The sequence below is a fragment of the Myotis brandtii genome, unplaced genomic scaffold (genome assembly GCF_000412655.1).
Source record: "Myotis brandtii unplaced genomic scaffold, ASM41265v1 scaffold465, whole genome shotgun sequence".
NCBI lineage: Eukaryota > Metazoa > Chordata > Mammalia > Chiroptera > Vespertilionidae > Myotis > Myotis brandtii.
Genome location: NW_005367775.1, coordinates 735832 through 754745, shown reverse-complemented (window position 1 = coordinate 754745; position 18914 = coordinate 735832). Strand labels below are relative to the sequence as shown.

The 18914-nt window shown below is 38.5% G+C and overlaps 1 protein-coding gene across 1 annotated transcript in view; it reads right to left on the bottom strand.

The window, feature by feature from the left end:
• Positions 1 to 18914, bottom strand: part of CDK13 (cyclin-dependent kinase 13) — a 95807-nt gene that overhangs the window by 45691 nt on the left and 31202 nt on the right. Inside the window, exons 6-7 of the mRNA XM_005875614.2 lie at positions 5139 to 5328; positions 4174 to 4230 (exon numbers count right to left, since the gene is read on the bottom strand). Coding sequence (XP_005875676.2) covers positions 4174 to 4230; positions 5139 to 5328 — 247 coding nt within the window. The remainder of the gene's footprint in view (positions 1 to 4173; positions 4231 to 5138; positions 5329 to 18914) is intronic.

Here is an 18914-nt window from a genome sequence, read left to right as displayed (position 1 = left end):
TGAAGACCATCACAAGAGACAACAAAGGTCACTACATAATACTAAAGGGATCCATCCAACAAGAGGATTTATTCACCCAATATAGGTGCACCTAAATATATATAAAAAAAAAACTTCTAGAGGACTTTAACGGAGAGACTGACAACGATACAGTCATAGTAGGGGACTTTAACACCCCTCTGACTTCCGTGGACAGATCTTCCAGACAAAAACTCTACAAGGAAAAAGAGACTCTAAAGGACACGCTGGATCAGATAGATTCAATAGACATTTATAGAACATTTCACCCCAACACAGCAGAATATACATTCTTCTCAAGTGCACATGGATCATTCACAAAGACAGACCAGGTTACACAACAAAACAAATCTCTATAAGTTCAAGAAGACTGAAATCATATCAAGCATCTTCTCAGATCACAGTGGAATGAAATTAGAAATCAACTACAGTAAAAACACCCAAAACATTCAAAAACATGGAGGCTAAATAGCTTGTTATTAAACAATGAATGGATTATCAATGAGATCAAGAAAGAAATCAAAAACTTCCTGGAAACAAATGAAAATGAACACACAACAACCCAAAATCTCTGGAACACAGCAAAAGCAGTCCTGAGAGGGAAGTTCATAGCACTATAGCCATACCTCAAAAAACAAGAAAAATCAGTAATAAATATTTAACTCTACAACTTAAAGAACTAGAAAGAAAACAAGAAAATCCCAGAGTAAATGGAAGGATGGAAATAATAAAGATTACAGCAGAAATAAATAACACAGAGACTAAAAATCAATGAAACCAAGAGCTGGTTCTTTGAAAGGATAAACAAAATTGATAAACCATTAGCCAGACTCATTAAGAAACAATTAAATAAAATCAGAAACTAAAGTGGAGAAGTAACCACGGACACTACAGAAATACAAAGGATTGTAAGAAAATTCTATGAATAACTATATGCCAACAAGCTGGACAATGTGGATGAAATAGATAAATTCCTAGAAAATTACAATCTCCCAAAAATTGAATCAGGAAGAATCAAAAAACCTGAATAGGCCAATAACAACCGATGAAATAGAAGCAGTAATCAAAAAACTCCCACCAAACAGAAGTCCAGGTCCAGAGGGCTTCATAGGGGAGTTCTTCCAAACATTCAAAGAAGAAGTATCACCTATACTCTCAAGCTATTTCAGAAAATTCAAGAGGAAGAAACACTTCCAAACTCTTTTTATGAGGCCAGCATTATCCTAACTCCAAAATCAGATAAAGACACTACAAAGAAAGAGAGTTACAGGCCAATATCCCTGATGAACATAGATGCTAAAATCCTCAACAAAATATTAGCAAATCGCATCCAGCAATATAGATCATACACCATGATCAAGTGGGATTTATTCCAGGGATGCAAGGCTGGTACAATATTCACAAATCAATAAACGTGATACATCACATAAACAAATTGAAAGAAAACACAGGATTATCAATAGATGCAGAAGAAGCATTCAACAAAATCCAACACCCATTTTTTGATAAAAACTCTCAGCAAAGTTGGAATAGAGGGAGCATATCTAACCATGATAAAGGCCATATGTGACAAACCTACAACCAACAACATACTCAATGGGCAAAAACTAAAACCATTTCCCCTAAGAACAGGAACCAGACAGGGATGCCCACTTTCACCACTCCTGTTCAACATAGTACTTGAAATGCTAGCCAAAGCGATCAGACAAGAAGAAGAAATAAAAGGCATCTAAATTGGAAAAGAAGAAGTAAAATTGTCATTATTTGCAGATGACATAATATTGTACATAGAAAACCCCAAAGACTCCATCAAAAAACTACTAGAACTAATAAATGAATTTGGCAATGTACCAGGATACAAAATCAACACCCAGAAATCTATGACTTTTTTTATATACCAATCAAAATCACAGAAAGAGAAACTGAAAAAAAAAATCCCATTTACCATTGCACAAAAAAAAAAAATTAAGATACCTAGGAATAAACTTAACTAAGGAGGTAAAAGACCTATACTCGGAAAACTACAAGACTTTGAAAAAAAGAGGTAGAGGAAAACATAAACAAATGGAAGAATATACTGTGTTCATGGATTGGTAGAATCGACACCACTAAAATGTCCATACTACCCAAAGCAATCTATAGATTCAATGCACTCCCCATTAAAATACCAACGGCTTATTTCACAGACCTAGAACAAACTCTCCAAAAATTCATCTGGAATAAAAAAAGACCCCGAATAGCTGCAGCAATCCTGTGAAATAAGAGCAAAATTGGAGGGATCACAATACCAGATATCAAGCTATATTACAAAGCCACAGTTCTCAAAACTGCCTGGTATTGGCACAAGAACAGACATATAGACCAATGGAACCAGAGAACTCAGAAATCGACCTAACCCATTAGGCTCAATTAATATTTGACAGAAGAGGCAAGAGCATACAATGGAGTCAAGATAGTCTTTTCAATAAATGGTGTTGGGAAATTTGGTCAGATACATGCAAAAAAATGAAACTAGACCACCACCTTACACCATATACAAAAATAAACTCAAAATGGATAAAGGACTTAAACGTAAGAAGGGAAACCATAAAAATCTTAGAATCCATAAGCAGCAAAAACAGCAGACATATGTCGTAGCAATATCTTTACCGATACAGCTCCTAGGGCAATGGAAACTAAAGAGAAAATAAACAAATGGGACTACATCAAAATAAAAACCTTCTGCACAGCAATAGAAACCATGAACAAAACAAGAAAGCCCACTGCATGGAGAACATATTTGCCAATGTTATCTCTGATAAGGGTTTAATCACCAAAATTTATAGGGAACTCATACTACTTAACAAAAGGAAGACAAGCAATCCAATCAAAAAATGGGCAAAGGACCTAAATCGACACTTTTTAAAACAGGACCATAAAGAAGGTCAAGAGATATATGAAAATATGCTCAGAGTCACTAATCATCCGAGAAATGCAAATCAAAACGATACCTGTCAGAATGGCTATCATCAACAAATCAACAAATGACAAGTGCTGGAGAGGATGTGGAGAAAAAGGAACCCTTGTGCACTGGTGGTGGGAATGCAGACTGGTGCAGCCACTGTGGAAAACAGTATGGAGTTTCCTCAAAAAACTAAAAATGGAACTCCCATTTGACCCAGTTATCCCACTTCTAGGAATATATCCCAAGAAAACGGAAACTCCAATCAGAAAGGATATAAGCACCCCTATGTTCAGAGCAGCACAATTCACCAGAGCGAAGATTTGAAAACAACCTAAGTGCCCATCAGCAGATGAGTGGATTAGAAAACTGTGGTACATCTACACAATGGAATACTACGCTGCTATAAAAAAGAAGGAACTCTTACCATTTGCAACAGCATGGGTGGACCTGGAGAGTATCATGCTAAGTGAAATAAGCCAGTCGGAGAAAGATAAATATCATATGATCTCACTCATTTGTGGATTATAATGAATAACATAAACTGATGAACAAAAATAGAGTGGGGGGGGGAATATTCTAGAATATAATAGAAGTAATCTGTTATTTGCAGACTTTTAATATTTCCTACAACTTTTGTGGTATCATACCATGTTAGTACAGTTTTAGAATTATTATACTTAAAATCCTTTGATTCTTGAGATATTAATGTCTATTGCATATAATATTATATGTAAGATCATTTTTCTTGAGTAATTGGTGTTTATTGCATATAACATTATATTTAAAATTGTTTTTCTTGAGATATTAATGTTTATTGCATGTAACATTATATTTAAGATTATTTTTCTTGAAATATTAAGGTTTATTGCATGTAACATTTTTATATTTAAAATCATTTTTCTTGAAATAAAAAACTGAAAAACAAATTCCTAAGTTCACTTAAGTTACATTTACAATGGCACATTTTAAAAGAAATTATATTTACCTCTAAGTGTTAAAAACACAATTATTTAAAATTGAGATAAATGTATAAAATTCTGTAATTAAAATAGTCAAGCCTATTATGGTGTAAAGTTTTATTACCCCATTTATTTAACTACAAAAAAGTAAATTTCCTTTTTCTTAAAAAAAATGAACTATCAATAAGATATTCTTACATAGCTTCTAAAACTGGTCTCTAATATGTCTATATTAATTTAAAGTACTCTTACCTTTCTTCTGAGCTATACAATCGAGCGAGTCCAAAATCTGCAAGTTTTATCTGCCCTCTGGTGGAAGTAAAACAAAATGAATAAAAGGTATTATTCTACTTTGAAGTGGTCATACAAAATCATGTTCTTAGAACTAATAAAAGATATGTAAACTTTAACTTTGATCACACTGCAGTACTGAAGGTACTATAGGTATAGGAAAGTAGATAAACTCAGGATAAAATAAGGTAAAAAATTTTTCTTTGGAGGAAGTTCAGCTAATACCATAATACTAGTACTATTTTTATTATTATTGCTATTATTACAGTATTACCAGTATAACAGTATTTCAGCACTATTTAGTTGCTATTTAGAAAAGTACACTTCAAAGAAAATAACACAAAATGAGGCAATTTCTACTACTTAGTAATAAGACAAATTACTTGCTCAAGTCAATAATGTTCAAGATCTAAATCACAATGTTTTAAATTTAAATTGATTTTCCTGTTCTTAGAGGGGCAAGGTGCCTGGAACACTTTATACTAACCCAAATCAGGACCAGACATGCTTCACTTAAACTAACAAATAATACCAATTACAACAGACTTATCAGGAGTTCAGGTTATGCTGCCAGTAAAATATTCAAAACAAGCTTTGCGTGTGTGTATGTGCGTGTGTGTGTGTATGCACTTCAAAAAGGCCACTTTAAAACTTTGATATTTGTATTCATCAAATATTTATATTCTCGGTAAAGCTTCCAGTCAACAGGAGGTTATTAGTAAAGTATTTGGAATCAAGAATTATATGCAAATTTTCAAATGTGTTGGGAGGATGAAGAGGAGGTTGGCACCCTAGCCCCCCACCCCCACCCCGCCCCCAGTTGTTCAAGAGTCAACTATAATCTAAATTAAAAATCCTTTAAACAAAATCAAAGTATACATTATATAACACTCACTTTGAACATATATATCAAAGTTATATCATACCTATTATTTAGAAGAATATTTGAACATTTAATATCCCTATGCAAAAAGTTCTTCTTATGACAATAATCCAGACCTTCCATGAGCTGTCTCATAAATGACTTTATGTGATTTTCATTAAAATGAACCAAGCCTGATTCCAGTAGTCCCATCAGATCATGGTCCATATATTCAAATACCAGATAAAATGCACCTAAGAACAAGAACAATTAAAACATTAAAGATTTTTATTCTTACAACTTTTCTATAGGTTCAAAATTTTTTTAAAATTCTACGGTGAAAACTAATCCTTTCCTTGAAAAGAAGTGTTACTTTATCACTTTGATAATGTTCATCTTTCTCTCTGAGTTTACTATCAATAAATACATCCCAAGGACACATTTAACCCAGTTTTTGTCTCGTAAACAAAACTCTTATTATATAATCAACCCTGTTGATTTTCACATAGCACAGTTTCTGGGTATAATTAATGTAAAATAAATTCTTAACTGTTTTACATATCGAACAAATTGTCTCTTAGTGAAAAGGGAATAAAATCAGTACAGCTCATTAAAGAAAATTTGAAGGTGCCAAAGAGTTGTTTTTAATTTAAAAAAAAATCTGAGCTCAGTTGGACTTTAGATGAATCCATTTAAGCCTTCTACATATAATTTCATTCTATCTATACAGCTCCAGAGCATTTGAAAGCATACAAATTACAGCTTTATATTATAAAGCCAGCTTAATCCTACCAAAACATAACATAGCACATACACAACTGTACTTATAAGATTCAAAAATCCTAAGTGAAACTTGCATAAATTGAATCCAAAGCTGTATCAAAAAAATATCCCAATCAAGTACAGTTTAATTTAGCAATTCAAGAATGAAAAAGCTGATAAAATTCAATACATCTATTTGTCAAAGGAAAAAATATCAATATGTCAAAAAAAGGCATCTGAAGAAAGTTCACAGTTTCTAATTAAAAACAAAGCAAAGATCTCATAGTAAACTTACTGTCTAAAAATCCGAAAGAATAAAAAGAGAGTTACAGAAAATCATATAAAAAAGCAAAGGACTTCATATATGCCAGCAACAATTCATTAGAAAATAAAATTTAAATGACTCCACAATTGAAAAAATTATATTACAAATTACTAGGAATAAATTTTAATAAGAATTAAACAAAAACCAGAGTACCAGCCAAAATGTTTCTGGTGATAAACATTTACTGTACCAGAAATTAATATGACCTACCATACTACTAGGACAGACAGAACAGTGTAATATACATACACCAGAAAACAAACACCAAATACAAAGGGTGTTCCAAAAAAATGTATACATACAACTTTGAATAATTATAAAAGCAATGTTTATTAAAATACATTTCATTTTCAAAACTGAGCTATTAGCTGTTAAAGTGTGTATACATTTTTTGAGAATACCCTGTATATCTAATAATTACTAAAACATTTTAAGTCAGTGAACAAAAATAGAAATTCCAAGATAAAATCAAAAGGATATGCTAGAAACCAAAAACAGCATAATACAAGTAAAGCATGCCTTTGACAGGCTCATCAGTTTGAAGGATATGGCCTAGCAAAGAATAAGTGAGTTTGAAGATAGGTCAATAGAAATTTTCAAAACAAAAGTGCAAAGAAAAAGACAGAATATCCCCAAAATGTGGACAATTACAAAAAGTGTTAACATATGTGTAATGGGAATACACGAAACAACAGAAAAAGAGAGAACGGAAAACAAGAAATATGTAAAATAAAAATGACTGAAATTTCCCCAAATTAATAAAATATATGAAAACCACAGATCCAGGAAACTAGGGAGGACATCAAGGGGAATAGCAAAACTGCTGAGAATCAAAGACAAAAAAAGAAAACCTTGACAGAAGCCAGAGGGAAAAAACATCTTACCTATAACCGCATTCAAGGATAAAAATTATAACTGATTTATCTTAAGAAACGTTGAATAAAAAAAGAGTGGAATGAAATATTTAAAGTGTTGAAAGAAAAATCCACCAACCTAAAATCCCCTATTCCATATCCAGCAAAATTATTCTTCAGAAGTGACAGAGAAATAAGAACATTCTCAAAAAAAAAAAGGAAGAAATTTGTCATCAGTAGATCTGCTTTGCCAAAGGCCAAAAAAATCTTCAGAAAGAAGGAAAATGATACAGGAAAGGAACTCAGATCCACAAAAAGGAAGGAAAAACATTAGAAAATAATAAAGGTAAAATAAAATATTTATTTTTCTTATTAATTGATCTGTTTGTTCAAAATAACAGCAATGGTTTCTGTAACTAGCTTGTGAAAGAATAATAATAATGTTATAACAAATGGGAGCAAGGAACTGGGAATACTCTGTTATGAGGTACCTATACTACCTATAAAGTAGTATAATGTTATTTTAAAAATTATAAATGTATTCTGTGAACATAAGCACAACTACTATAGATAATTTAAAAAAAAATAAGCATTGTTGATATGCTAAAGAAAGGGAGGAAAAAATTGAATCATATGAAAAGCTTAATGAAGGCCAGGGAAGGCAGAAAAAGAGGGGGGGTAGACAACAAATAGAAAAATAACAAATATGGACGATATTAATCTAACTATATCAATAATCACCTTCCATACCAAAGATCTAAATATATCAATTAAAACATAGAGATTGGTAAAGTGGATAAGAAAAATAAGACCCAACTAGATATTTCCTATATACACTTTAAATATAAATAGAGCCTTGCAGCGGTTGCCAACTGGTGGTCCATGAGCTCCGAAAGGTTGGCGACCGCTGGAGAACATTCTCCCATACACCAAAAGGTTATGGGTTTGATTCTCAGTCAGGACATACACCTAGATTGTGGGTTCAATCCCTGGTCACAGTGTGTAGAAGTGGCAACCGATCCATGTTTCTCTCTCACCTCAACTCACCACCCCCTCCCTCTCTCCCTCTCTTCTCTCTCTCCCCCGTCCCCCCTTAAAAATCCTCTTTCTAAAAATCAATAAAAACATATCCTTGGGCAAGCATTAAAAAATAGAGAGAAATAGACAAAGATTAAAATTAAAGAACAGAGGAAGCTATGCCATACTATCACTAATCAAAAGAAAGCGGGAGTAATTTATTAATTTCAGACAGACCAGATTTAAGAGCAAGGAAAGTTATCAGGAATAAAGGGGTCAATTCTCCAAGAACATATAATAACCTTTACTGTGTTCACTCCTTACAAAAGGCTGCCAAAATACATCAGAAAAAAAAACTGAAAGAATTACACTGGTTAATAAATATTACATCTATATTGTACTTCATCCAACAATAACAAAATACACATTCTTCTCATATTCACATGAACCATTCACCAATACAGAGCATACTCAGGACCATGAAACACACCTAAACAAATTTAAAAGAAACCATACAAAGTATGCCAATGAAATAAAACTAAAAATCAGTAACAAGAAGATAGCTGAAAACCAAAAGCACTCAGAGTTTAAAAAAATAAAAAACTTTAAAATAACACCTGAGTTAAAGATGAAGTCTAAAAAGAAGCTTTAAAATATTTTGAAGTAAATTAAAATAAAAACAACTAAAATATGTGGGATACAGCAAAGCTATTCCTTAGAGATAAATTATAGCACTAAGTAAATGTATAGGAAAAGAAGATCTAGAATCAACAACCTAACTATCCACTTTAGGACTCTAGAGAAAGAGCAAATTAAATTTACAAGTAAGCGGAAAAGTAGAAATACAGTTACAACTTGGTTCTCGAACATCTCCCACCTTGAACAATTTGGTTCTCAACCAAGTTGTTCACAGAAAAAAATGTCTTGGTTATAGAACAAAACTTCAGTTTTCAACCAGACAACCCTTTCATGCTGATACCTCACCATAAAAAAAAAAAAAGCATCTCTCAGGAAACAAATGAGAAAATGCTTTTGTTGATGGCAAAATCAAGGATCAGCACCATTTATACTAATAAAAGAGTTAATATGCTTAGACCGGGAGACCTTCCGGACAAAGCCATGGTGGTGGAGCCAAGACAAGAGGCAGTTAAGGGCAAGCAGGCCGATGGGGGGGGTGGGGGGGGGCCACACAATTGCAATTGGGGGTGAGCAGGCCGGCAGGGAGGGCAGTTGGGAGTGAGCAGGCCGGTAGTGGGGGGCAGTTAGGAGCGATCAGGCAGTTGGGGGTGAGCAGGTTGGAAGGGGGGACAGCTGGGGGTGAGCAGGCTGGCAGGGGGAGCAGTTGGGGTCGAGCAAGCCAACACAGTTGGGAGCAAGAAGGCTGGCTGGGGGGGGGCAGTTGGGGGCGAGAAGGCCAGCAGGCAGAGTGGTCAGTGGCAATCAGGCAGGCAGGCGAGCTGTTAGGAGCCAGCGGTCCCGGATTGTGAGAGGGATGTCCGACTGTCAGCAGTCGGACATCCCCCAAGGGGTCCCAGATTGGAGAGGGTGCAGGCTGGGCTGAGGGAACCCCCTCCCCCGCATGAATTTCGTGCACCAGGCCACTAGTTTTAAAACATAAAGAAGCCATCAAGAGTGCTAATGTTGCTAAGGAGTGAAAAAAAGGATCACAGGAAACTGAAGAGGTAGAAAGATTGCTGGTGATTTGGATAAAGGAAAAGCAGTTTGAGAGTGACAGCCGTTTTGGAGGCAGGAAGATGCCGCATACAGACTTCCTGAAAGATACCTCTGGAACTAGTACTGAAAGTGATTCCTTTAAGGTTAGTAGAGGGTGGTTCGATAAATTTAAGAAAAGAAGTGTTTATTTCTATATTAAACAGTACATTAGACATGTACTGTATATAAGAAAGGTTAAAATGGAATTATTTGTGTGTCTAGAACAGATTAATTCAATTTATTTATTTCTTTTAAATCTTTATTGTTGAGAGTATTACAGATGTTCCCCCCTCATTCCCCCCCAGGGCCCACTGCCACCTTATTCCCGCCCCATCCCAGGCCAATTTACATTTCAAATAGGAAAAAATGATTCACTTTTCGAACAAATCACTTCTCAAACAGCCTTCAGAATGAAAAAAGTTCAAAACTGAGGTTTTGTAGTAATAAATATCAGAACTTAAATCAATGATATTGAAAATAGGAACTCAACAGAGGGGGAAAAATCAACAAAACTCAAAGCTGATTTTTTGCAAAGATCAATAAAACAGGTAAATCTTTAGCCAGGTTAAGGTGCTAATTACTAATATGAGAAATGAAATCACTAATATCAGGTCATCATTATTGCTCCCAGGAACATTAAAAGGATGGTAAAGGAATACGCGAACAACTAGATATACATAAATTTAATACTCTAGATGAAATAGATCAATACCTTGAAAGGCATGATCTACCAAAACTAAAAGGAGAAATAGATAATCTCAATAGGCCTATAACTATTGCAGAAAATTTATCAATACTTAATAACTCTCAAAAACAGGAAGCACCAGGCTCAGATGGATTTACTGATGAAATTTAAGGATGTAATTATACCAATTCTCTACAATCTCTTCCAGAAAATACAAGGAGACCACTTCCCAACTCATTCTATGAGGCCAGCATTATTTTAATACCAAAATCAAACAAGACATTACAAGAATGGAAAACTAAAAAGCAGTCTCTCATGAACACATATGTAAAAATCCTCAACAAAATATAAACAAACTGTACCCAACAATATGTAAAAAGAATTATAAACCATGACAAATGAGAGTCATTCTATCTAATAATAGACAAAAAGGCTAATTGACCGCACCTTCGCTATACCTCCCATTGGCTAATCAGTGTGATATGCAAATTAACTGCCAACAAATATGGTGGTTAATTTGCATACATAGGCGCCCAGCGGCTATTGGCTATCTGAGCCTGCAATCAGAGCTCAGAGGACCCCTGCCCAGGCCTGACGCCTCGGTCAGAAGCGTTAGGCCTGGGCATGGGCGGAGCCACGATGGTGGGGAGCAGGAGCGAAGCCCACGATTGCGGGGAGCTGGGGGTCCCCTGCCCAGGCCTAAGGCCCCGGCCAGGGGTGTTAGGTCTGGGCAGGGGCGGTTCCAGAAATCGGCGGAGCCGGTGATGGTGGGAGCTGGGGGTCCCTTGCCCAGGCCTAAGGCCTTGGCCAGAGGTGTTAGGCCTGTGCAGGGGCAGAGCCAGCGACTACGGGGAGCAGGGAGGGAGCCGGCGATGGCGGGGAGCAGGGAGGGAGCTGGCGATGGCGGGGAGCAGGGGCAGAGCCAGCAATCATGGGGAGCAGGGGCTGAGCCGACGATTGAGGGAGCTGGAGGTCCCCTGCCCAGGACTAATGACTCGGCCAGAGGCATTAGTTAGGCCTGGGCAGGGGCCAAGCCAGCAATTGGTGTGAACTACAGAGGAAACACCTTTTCTGACTGCTCATTGGTTTAGCTCCCTGTGGTAATATTCTTAGTAACTTGGGTAATAAGAGTCCAAAAAGTGATCTAGGGTTTTTTTTACCACACTCCTGGAGAAAAAAATGAAGGTCTGCTGCTGGAGGGTTAAGAAATGTCATATCCTGTCCTAGCCAGTTTGGCTCAGTGGATAATGCCTCGGCCTGCCCAACGCAGATTCTGGGTTCAATTCTGACCAAGGGCATGTACCTAGGTTGCAGGCTCCTCCCTGGCCTGGGCCCAGGTCAGGGCTCATGCAGGAGGCAACCAACCAAAGTGTTCCTCTCACTTTGATGTTTCTCTCTGTCTTTCCCTTTCTCTTCCACATTCTCTAAAATTCAATGGAAACATATCCTCGGGCGAGGATAAAAAAAGAAAGAAAGAAATGTCATATCCTACGAAAGACACATCTTGAAAATGCCTAAAGAAAGTTGTCGTTTTTTCATGACTGGAGTCCTGGAGTCCGTGTTGATAAAAACACCTTGGTGGCTGCGGTGACTGGCAGTGGCTGCAACAGTGCAGTGATGGGGCTGGTGCCTTCCCCTGATCAGCCCGGTCGACTCCCACAAAGGGAGGCCAGACTGTGGCTTAGGCCCGCTCCCCAAGGGGAGCAGGGAGCAGGTAGTAGGACATCCCCTAGGGCTCCCAGTATGTGATAGGGGGCAAGCTGGGCTGAGGGAACCCCCTCCCCAGTGCACAAATTTTTGTGCACCAGGCCCCTAGTATTATATACAGGGGTGGGCAAACTTTTTGACTCGAGGGCCACAATGGGTTCTTAAACTGGACCGGAGGGCCGGAACAAAAGCATGGATGGAGTGCTTGTGTGAACTAATATAAATTCAAAGTAAACATCATTACATAAAAGGGTACGGTCTTTTTTTTTTTAGTTTTATTCATTTCAAGCGGGCCGTAGTTTGCCCACGGCTGCTCTAGTTCCAAGTATGCAACGCAAAATTCAATTAATGTAAGCCATTACATTAAACAACAACAAAAACAACACATATATGGTCATAGAAACAGATGTAAAAAAGTATTTGAAAAAATTTGGCAACCATTCATGATTAAAAAAATAATAATAATTCTCCCCCTGACACACACAAAAACTAGGAAGAAAGGAGAACTTCCTGAACTTGATAAAGAATATCTGCAACCTACAGCTAACATCATTTTTAATGGTGAGAGAACTTCCAATAATATCAACAAGCCAAGGATATCCACTCTCACCACTTCTATTCATCATTGTACTATAAAACCTAGCTAATCCAATAAGTTAAGGAAAAGAAGTAAAAGATATATAGATTAGCAAGGAAGAAATGAAATGCCTTTGTTCACAAATCACACAATTGTCTAGGTAGAACATCTCAGAGTCAACAAATAAGTCCTGGAACTAATAAGCAATTACAATAAGGTTGCAAGGTACCAAGATAATATGCAAAAGGTAATTGCTTTCCCACATACTGGCAATGAACAACTGGAATCTGAAATTAAAAACATTACATCATTTACCTGAGCAGAAAAACACACACCAGATATAAATCTAACAAAATATATACAAGAGCTATATAAGAACAACCACAAAATTCTGATGAAAGAAACCACGCTCTAAATCAGTAGAAATATTCCATGTACATGGGAAAAGAAAGACTCAAATTGTCAAAATGTCAATTCTTGCCAAATACATCAATAGATTTTTAACACAATCCCAGCAAGTTATTTTATGGATATTGACAAGCTAAAAAAGTTCATATAAAGACCTTGAAGAGGTAGTGAGGTGGATGTTGCAATAACCTTGTGACTGGCTTATAGAACCTGTTATTGAAGATAAATAAGATATAGATAGCATCCTTGTAAAATGTGAAACATTTATAGCTGGCAAGAAGTATTTCTTTCACTACAAGCAACAATGCAATTTAGATTTGGTTTTAATATAAGCAAGTGCTGTCAATTAGTTGTAAATTTTGAGGTGTTTTCATCAATAATATTTGCTTCTAGGAATGGCAGCATGATGATCCCCTCGGCTTCTCCTCCTGAAACTTCAACTATAACAAATGATTCCCTGCTCAATATAGAAGCACACCTGAGAAACCCATGCATTGAAGCAGCTGAAGTTGAACAACCAGGAATAAACCAAGGGGCAGACACTCAATGCAGGAGCAGAAACCACAGGCATGGAAACATGGAACAGACTGATGAATCTCAGAAGGGAAGGGGGAGGGCGGGAAGAGATTAACCAAAGATCTTAAGTGCGTACTAGAGGCATGGTGCATGAGTGGGGTCCCTCGGCCTGGCCTGCAGGATCGGGCTGAAACCGGCTCTCCGACATCCCCCGAGGGGTCCCGGATTGGGAGAGGGTGCAGGCCTAGGGACCCCACTGGGCCTCAACTACATCAATAATTACCCTAAACGTAAATGAAATGAATTCACCAATAAAGAGGCACAGAGTAGCAGAGTGTATCAAAAACAAAACTCAACCATAAGCTGCCTTCTAAAGAAATATCTAAGCTGCAAAGACAAAGGTAGATTCAAAGTGAAAGGGTGGAAAATGATTCTCTAAACAAATAAAAAAGCTTAATGACACATTAGAATTGACATAATTGACATTTATAGAACCTTTCATCAAATTATACGCTCTTCTCTATTGTACATGGAACATTCACAAGGATAGGCCATATGTTAGGTTATAAAACTAGCCTCAATAAATTTAAAACTGAAATTACACCAAGCATATTCTCTGATCAAAATGCTTTGAAATTAGAAATCAACTGCAAAAAGGAAGTAAAGAAATCCACAAACATGTTGAGATTAAACAACATACTACTAAAAAATGACTGGGTCAAAGAAGAAATAAGTGAGTTCAAAAGACATAAAGTGACAAACAAGAATGACAATATGACATATCAAGACTTATGAGAGCCCTAACTGGTTTGGCTCAGTGGCTAGAGCGTCTGCCTGCAGACTGAAAGGTCCCAGGTTCGATTCCAGTCAAGGGCATGTACCTTAGTTGCGGGCACATCCCCAGTAGGAGGTGTGCAGGAGGCAGCTGATCAATGTTTCTCTCCCATCAATGTTTCTAACTCTCTATAATAAAAAAATATATATTAAAAAAAAAAAGACTTATGAGATGCAGCGAAAGCAGTAATAGGGAAGTTTATATCATTGCAAGGCTATCTCAAGAAATAAGAGAAATCTCAATTAAACAATCTAACATTACATCTTAAAGAACTAGAAAAAGAAAAACAAAAGCAACCCAAAGACAATAGAAGGAAATGCCACCAAATTCAATTATTTTGATAAGTTCCTAGAAATGTATAACCTTCATAAACTAAATCATGAAGAACTGGAAAATCTAAATAGACGAATCAGCAGTGAAGAAATTGAAACAACTATAAAAAAGTCCCAAAAAATAAAAGTCCAGGACCAGATGGCTTCACCAGCAAATTCTACCAAATGTTCAAAGAAGATTTAAAACCTAACCTTCTCAAACTCTTCAAAAAAATTGAGGAGGCAATACTTCCTAACACATTTTATGAGGCCAACATCACCCTCACACCAAAACCTGGCAGGGATAACACAAAAGAAAAGAAAACTACCTACAGATATAAAAACCCTAAACAAAATACTAGTAAATCAAATACAACAATACAACAAAAAATTAATACATTATGATCAAATGGGCTTCATTCAAGGAGCACAAGGATGGTTCGGCATATACAAATCAATCAATGTAATACACAACATCAACAAAAACACAAATAAAATTCGTATGATCTTGCTCTAGCTGGCGTGGCTCAGTGGTTAAAGCACCGGACCATGTGCCAAAGGGTCACCCAATCAATTCCCAGTCAAGGGCACATACCTGGGTCTCAGTTTCAATCCCCGGCCCTGGTTGGGCCACATGCAGAGGCAAACTATCAATATGTCTCTCTCACGTTGATGTTTCTCTCTCTCCCTCTCCACCCCCTTCACATCCTTCCCTTCTACTCTCTCTAAAACTCAATGGAGCCCTAGCCAGTTTGGCTCAATGGATAGAGCATCAGCCTGTGGACTGAAGGGTCCCAGGTTTGATTCCAGTCAAGGGTACATGCCAAGTTGCATGCTTGATCCCCAGTAGGGGACGTGCAGGAGGCAGCCAATCAATGACTTCCTCTCATTGCTGATGTTTCTTTCTGTCTCTCCCTCTCCCTTCCTCTCTGAAATCAACATTACATCTTAAAGAACTAGGATATTTTAAGAAATATCCTCAGGTGTAAATTAACCCAAAAAATAAATAAATAAAATAAAAATCATATGATCTTACCAACAGATGCAGAAAAAGCTTTTGATAAGCTAAATATCCATTTATGATGAAAGCACTAATAAATAAAATAGGAAGAGAGGGAAAGTACCTCAACATAATAAAGGCCATCTATATATAGAAAAGCCTAAGCGACTGTCCGACCATTAGCTATGACATACACTGACCACCAGGGGGCAGATGCTCAACGCAGGAGCAAAAACCACAGGCATGGAAACATGGAACAGACTGATGAATCTCAGCAGGGAAGGGGGGGGAGGGCAGGAAGAGATTAACCAAAGATCTTATATGCATACTAGAGGCCCGGTGCACAGATTTGTGCACCAATGGGGTCCCTCGGCCTGGCCTGCACCCTCTTGCAACCGGGACATCTCAGGGGATGGTGGACTGCTGGTTTTGGCCCAATTCCCACAGGCCAGGCCAAGAGACCCCACTGGGCCTCTAGTATATAATAAACCCTCAGACAATATTATACTCAATGGCAAAAAACTAAAAGCTTTCCCTCTAAAATCAGAAACAAGACAAGGAGGCCACTCTTATTTAACATAGTTCTGGAAGTCCTAGCCAGAGCAATAAGGCAAGAGAAATAAATAGAAGGCATCCAGGAAGAAATAAAAATGTTACTTTTTACAGATAACATGGTTCTATATATAGAAAACCCTAGAGATCCCAGCAAAAAAAAACTACTAGAAACAATGAAAAAATACAGTCAAGTTGCAGGATACAAAAGCAATGTATAAAAATCCACTGCTTTCCTATATGTTAACAATGAAACTTCAAAAAAAGAAATAAAGGAACCAAGATGGTGGCATAGGTAAATGCCAATACTCGCTGCCTCCCACAACCACATCAAAATTACAACTAACATATAGAACAACCATCATTCAGAACCGCTGGAATGCTGGCTGAATTGAAGTCCTACAACTAAAGAAGTAAACAACAAAGTTCATCAAGACTGGCAGGAGGGGTAGAGTCACAGAACAGGCTGGTCTGACAATCACATGCGCATATTTTTTTAATTGGGGCGCAGGGTGGGGAGTGATATCTCCACTGCAGAGGCCTCCCATGATAAGCAAGAGTCCCAGCCCCACATCAAACCTCCCAGCACAGGATTCCCAAGCTTGGAAGAGAAGTCTCCTTAATTTCAGGAGACTGTTCCTATGCTGAGACCTCGCCTGTCCCAGAGCTGACTGGCAGCCATATCAGAGTTTCCATCAGCCTGGCTCACACTGTTTGTTCTGTCCTGGAAATTCCCTGAGACCCCTCTCCATTCAATTTGCAGCCCCACCCAAGTTGTTTGCAGTGGCTTGTCCTTATTAATAGCCTATCCTGCTTCAGGCTTCAGGCTTTGCTAAAATCTCTCAGACAAGCAGCAGCTGGTATCAGTTTGCCCTAAACCTATCAGTAAAAGGCTCAAGATCTGGCACTAGCACCAGCCTGCCTTGCTTCACAGCAGGGCCTTGTCTGGGCACTTCCAAGCCCAATACAAAAAGCAGCCATCTGTAGACCTTTCTGTAGCTCCTGATGGGTGGCCCTAGGTAGTGGCTGACTTTGCACTTCCCTGGAGGCCCCAGCGGCATTTTAATTCAGTGGACAGCTTCAGACCATGCCAGGTTACAACTCTATATATCCACAAATGACACACTTAAGGGGCAGATTCAATTAGCAATAGAGTCCCACTGAAGCAAGTCCTGCTCCATAGGGGTGTCTCCTGCACAGCAGCTCTTCCACTGTAGTCATAGCTGGTCCTCACAGCCAATTGGTCTACACTTGAATTCCTCCCAATAATGCCAACAGCAATCAGGGCTCAACTACAATAAGACTGTGCACACAGCTCACACAGGGACTCACCTAGAGTGCCCAGCTCAGGTGACTGGGGAGGCTGAGCCACTGGGCCCTAGAGGACACCTAATATACAAGGCCACTCTACCAATTCCAGGAGACATATCAACTCTACCTAAAACATAGAAACAAACACAGGGAAGCAACCAAAATGCAGAGGCAAAGAAAAACGTCACAAATGAATGAAAGCAAGTAAACCACTGGACAGCACTCAAAACAATGATTATAAGGTTACTCAAGGATCTTAATGAGAGCTTCAAGGGACTTAATGAGAGCTTCAAAGGACTTAGTGAGACTTTCAAGAGTCTAAGTATGAATGTCAAAGACATGAAAAAGGACCAGTCAGAAATTAAGCATAAACCGGCAGCTGGACATCCCCGAGGGGTCCCAGATTGGAGAGGGTGCAGGCTGGGCTGAGGGACACCCCCCCGCCCCAGTGCATGAATTTCATGCACTGGGCCTCTAGTCCTATCTAATAAAAGAGAATATGCAAATTAACCATCACTCCACGACAAATATGGCGGTGCACATAGTGGGGGGGGGGGGGAGGGGGACCCTGGCAGTGTCGCCCCAGGAACGTGAGCCCAGCGTCCTGGCCCTGGCCGTGCGCAGGACACTGGCATCATTGCAGGCTGGGCTGAGGGACCCCGCCCCCCCAAGTACACGAATTTCGTGCACCAGGCCTCTAGTATCCTATCTAATAATAAACAAAGACTGAAATTAACCATACCTCTGCTACGCTTCCCATGGGCTAATCAGCAAGATATGCAAATTAACCACCAACAAAGATGGCGGCCGGCAGCCACGCAGCTGAAGCGAGCAGGAGGCTTGCTTGCTCCAGTGATGGAGGAAGCCAAGCTTCCTCCCTGCTGCGGCCGGGCTCTGAGCTCCACTCTAAGCAACAAAGTTGCAATTATAGAAGCTAAACAAACTCCAGATACCTGCTTTCAGCAGGCCGTGGCCTCGGAGCTGGAGCAGCAACAAAGTTTCAATTATAGAAGGTAAATAAATCCCAGAATGAAAAAAAAAAAGAATAAAAGGAGAGGCTGGGAGCTTCAGTAGCCAGCGGGCTTGGCCAGCCTGAAAACCTTCAGCCCCTCATCCAGACTGGCCAGGCACCCCAGTGGGGACCCCCACCCTAAAGGGGGTGCAGGCAGCCTGAAACAGCCATCAACCCCTCATCCAGGTTGGCCGGGCACCCCAGTGGGGACCCCCATGAAGGGGGTGGTGTGACCAGCTGCAAACAGCCATCAGC